Source organism: Symphalangus syndactylus, chromosome 2 (assembly GCF_028878055.3).
Source record: "Symphalangus syndactylus isolate Jambi chromosome 2, NHGRI_mSymSyn1-v2.1_pri, whole genome shotgun sequence".
Lineage (NCBI taxonomy): Eukaryota > Metazoa > Chordata > Mammalia > Primates > Hylobatidae > Symphalangus > Symphalangus syndactylus.
The window spans coordinates 54,920,429-54,924,736 of record NC_072424.2 but is presented as its reverse complement, the minus strand read 5'-3'; the positions used below and the strand labels follow the sequence as shown (position 1 = coordinate 54,924,736).

At 35.0% G+C, this 4,308-nt stretch overlaps 1 protein-coding gene across 1 annotated transcript; it reads left to right on the top strand.

Annotated features, from left to right (window-relative positions):
* Positions 1-2,543: 2,543 nt before the first annotated feature.
* Positions 2,544-3,013, top strand: LOC129462797 (small ribosomal subunit protein eS17-like). Its single transcript, XM_055243149.2, has one exon. It carries the CDS (start codon positions 2,544-2,546, stop codon positions 2,949-2,951), a length of 408 nt encoding a protein of 135 aa, XP_055099124.2. The 3' UTR covers positions 2,952-3,013.
* Positions 3,014-4,308: the final 1,295 nt, after the last annotated feature.

Sequence of the window (4,308 nt, the reverse complement as noted above, 5' to 3'; positions counted from 1 at the left end):
GTATTTTTAAAGTAGATTTTTAGGATTTTCAGATAATGACAATAGCATGTCACTCTCAATAAACTGCTCTTACAGGAGATAAGCTCTCTCTTTTCTCTTGAGACACTTGTAGCATAATGTAGAAGGTGTCAAAAATAATTAAGATGAATGAATGTATATCCAATCAAATGAAATTTATCTTTGGAATTTTGACATTTTTCCTATGCTGTGCACGATTTTAATAAGAGCAAATCAAGTGTGCATTTTCTCAACAGGAGTGGAAAGAATATTATATATAGCAGTTTTGAGTAATTAGTTGGTAGAATAATATAGGGAGTTCAAATCATTAGCAGCCTCTCTGTTTCAACTGCTACACAAACATGGTAAGGGCTTGTGGCCTTTGATATGGGTAATTTGATAATCTTGCCAAATGAAAAGAATTTCTGTGACTTACATGAACATAAAACTAAGTTCATCTGAAAAAGAATGCTGTTGGGTAATAAAAACAAGTTTTGTAACTTAACTTATGTATTGCAACCCTCTATTTGTTCAGGAAATTATAGGTATCTCTAAAAGCTTCAGTAAAAATGGTCAAAATACTTCCACAGAATATCTTTTTCTATTGACGTGAGTATGTTTTACTATGAATATTTTACTCAGTAATTAGTTTTCTGAAAAGGACTCCCTGCAACTACAGTTTCCTAAGATTTAGATTTGGTCATATCATTAACTCATTAATTCAGTTATCCAAAAATCATTTGATATGCATAGGAACATTTCTTCAAAATAAGTATGCTCGTATTTGTTTTATATAAGGTCACTGTCTTGTGGGTTACAAATTTGGGGATTCATTTGCCCCCATTTTCAAGCTGTATCATTAATGTCCTCATGTACTGAGAAGTTGGTAAGATTAGAAAAATTTGCATGTTCATTCTGATATTTAAAGCTGTGGTATCACTCTAATTCCTTGCTATCCAAGTTTCTCCAAATCTAGAGGTATGTCCCCAAGGAAAGAATCTAAATTCTATGAGAGTGCATTCTAGCCAAGAAGTTGAGGCAGCCAAATTGTTCTCTGGTTTTCAAAATTTTATTTCAAATGGTCTCGGGTGTCATATGTAAAAATTGTTCTTCTACTTTCAAGGAAAAGATGTTTCATTTTTTATCAGCATAGAAAAATTATATCCTGTCCACCACATATAGCTAGAATCTGAGAAATGATTTAGGGCTCCTGATTCATTTTCTCCACATTGCTGGAAATTCTCTAATTAGGTACATGCAGTCATCATCTCACACCATCAGCATGTGGATAACGAGAGGATCCTAGTCAAGGAAGGCAACCAGCCAAGGCCATGCAGGATAGGAAATGCATACACTCCTGCAGCTGCCTTATGGGATCACAATGAGTCTGCATTTTTAGAAATGTTATGATAGTTTCACTTTGAGTCACTAATGGCTACACAGAGAACGTACACGATACCAGCAATGTGACTAAGAGTGGTAATTAAATTTTATTTTCTGATGTCAGTATAAAATCATATAAACTATTATAGAGTAAAATAGTATCTCATAAAAATATGTTTTGCATCATAGCAAATATTTTAACAATCAGCAATAGTTACACTGAAGAATTTGGCAACTTACTAGCCAAAGTGAACTTAGCAAGTATGTCAGAGTGAGGTGAGAATTACATGAACTAATGCTTGTAAAGTGATCTAGTGCAAGGTGTAGCACTTCTGAAGCACTCAGCAAATATCGATATCATTATTACATGTATTAGGCCTTCCTCAAACTATACTTTCAAAGCTTTCTATCTTCTGGCCTATAATTCTCCATGCTTGATAGGCACTACTTCAAATTTTTGTGACATAAAGTAGCAAAATTTTGCACTTATTAAATTGGTCACAGGAGTGCTTTTTTACCTTTATTTCTGGGCTCTCATTCTGCACCTTTGGTTTATATGTCTTTATGTCTGTACCATAGTGTTTTTATTATTATAGCTTTGTAATATATTTTGAAATTAGAATGTGCAATGCCTCAAAATAAATCAAAAACTGAAATGTAAGATCTGAAACTGTGATATGCTTACAAGAAAACATAGTGAAAATACTTCATGAGTTTTGTCTTGGCAATAATTTTATCAATATGACACCAAACGCACAGGCAACAAAAATGAAAATAAACAAGTGGGACTACATCAAACTACAAAGCCTTTGCATTGCAAAAGACATAAGCCACAGAATTTGAAAAGGCAACCTCTGAAATGGAGAAAATATTTACAAACCAAATATCTGATAATAAAAATATTTCCAAAATATATAAGGAATTCCTACAAGTCAATAAGATAAAATAACCCAATAAAAATGGACTTGAATAGGCATTTCTTTAAAAAACATACAAATGGTAAACAGGTATATTTAAAAAATGCACAATGTCATTAATAATCAGATAAATGGAAATCAAAATTACAATATATCATCTTATAGCTGACAGAATAAATAGACACTATCAAAAAACAAAAGACAAAAAGTGTATTCAGGAATATGGAGGACCAAGGACCTGCTAACATGGGCCGCGTTCGCATCAAAACCGAGAAGAAGGCGGCCAGAGTCATCATAGAAAAGTACTACACGCGCCTGGGCAACAACTTCTACATGAACAAGCGCGTGTGCGAGGAGATCGCCATTATCCCCAGCAAAAAGCTCCACAACAAGATAGCAGGCTATGTCACGCATCTGATGAAGCGGATTCAGAGAGGTCCAGTAAGAGGTATCTCCATCAAGCTTCAGGAGGAGGAGAGAGAAAGGAGAGACAATTATGTTCCTGAGGTCTCAGCCTTGCATCAGGAGATAATTGAAGTAGATCCTGACACTAAGGAAATGCTGAAGCTTTTGGACTTCGGCAGTCTGTCCAACCTTCAGGTCACTCAACCTACAGTTAGGATGAATTTCAAAATGCCTCGGGGACCTGTTTGAATTTTTTCTGTAGTGCTGTATTATTTTCAATAAATCTGGGACAACAGCAAAAAAAAAAAGAATATGGAGAAATTGAAACCCTTTCACGCTGTTGGAGGAATTGCAAAATGGTTCAGCTGCTACGAAAATAGCATGGAGTTTTCTCAAAAAAATAAAAATAGAACTACCATATGTTCCCGCTTTTGAGTATTTATCCAAAAGAGTTGAAAATGGATCTCAAAGAAATCTTAGAATTCTTATGTTTGTTGGAGCACTATTCACAATAGCTAAAACATGGAAATAATCTAAATGTCTATCAGCAGATTATGGATAAAGAAAATAAAATGTTATTTATTCTGCTTAAAAAATGAAAGAAATTCTGCAATATGAAACAAAACAGATGAAGCGTAAAGAAATCATTCTTTATTATTATTATTATACTTTAAGTTCTGGGATACACCTGCAGAATGTGCAGTTTTGTTACATAAGTATACACGTGCTATGGTGGTTTGCTGCACCCATCAACTGGTCATCTACATTAGATATTTCCCCTAATGCTATCCCTCCCCTAACCGCCCACCCCTCAACAGGCCTCGGTGTGTGATGTTCCCTTCCTGGTGCCCATGTGTTCTCACTGTTCAACTCCCAGTTATGAGTGAGAACATGAGGTGTTTGGTTTTCTGTTCTTGTGTTAATTTGCTAAGAATGATGGTTTCTAGCTTCATCCATATCCCAGCAAAAGACATGAACTGATCCTTTTTTATGGCTGCATAGTATTCCATGGTGTATATGTGCCACATTTTCTTTATCCAGTCTATCATTGATGGGCATTTGGATTGGTTCCAAGTCTTTGCTATTGTGAATAGTGCCGTAATAAACAAACATATGCCTGTGTAGAATGATTTATAATCCTTTGGGTATATACCCAGTAATGGGATTGCTGGGGCAAACGGTATTTCTAGTTCTAGATCCTTGAGGAATCGCCACATGGTCTTCCACAACGTTTGAACTAATTTACCCTCCCACCAACAGTGTAAAGCATTCTTATTTCTCCACATCCTCTCCAGCATCTGTGGTTTCCTAACTTTGTAATGATTACCATTCTAACTGGCATGAGATGGTATCTAATTGTGGTTTTGATTTGAATTTCTCTAATGACTAGTGATGATGAGCTTTTTTGCATATGTTTGTTGACTGCATAAATGTCTTCTTTTGAGAAGTGTCTGTTCATATCCTTTGCCCCCTTTTTGATAGGGTTGTTTTTGTTTTTTTCTTGTAAATTTGTTTAAGTTGTTTGTAGATTCTGTATATTAGCCCTTTTAGATAGATTGAAAAAATGTTCTCCCATTCTGTAGGTTGCCTGTTCACTCTGATCATA

Coding starts and splice junctions, on each gene's coding strand:
- LOC129462797 (XM_055243149.2), top strand. CDS start 2,544: ATGGGCCGCGTTCGCATCAAAACCGAGAAGAAGGCGGCCAGAGTCATC.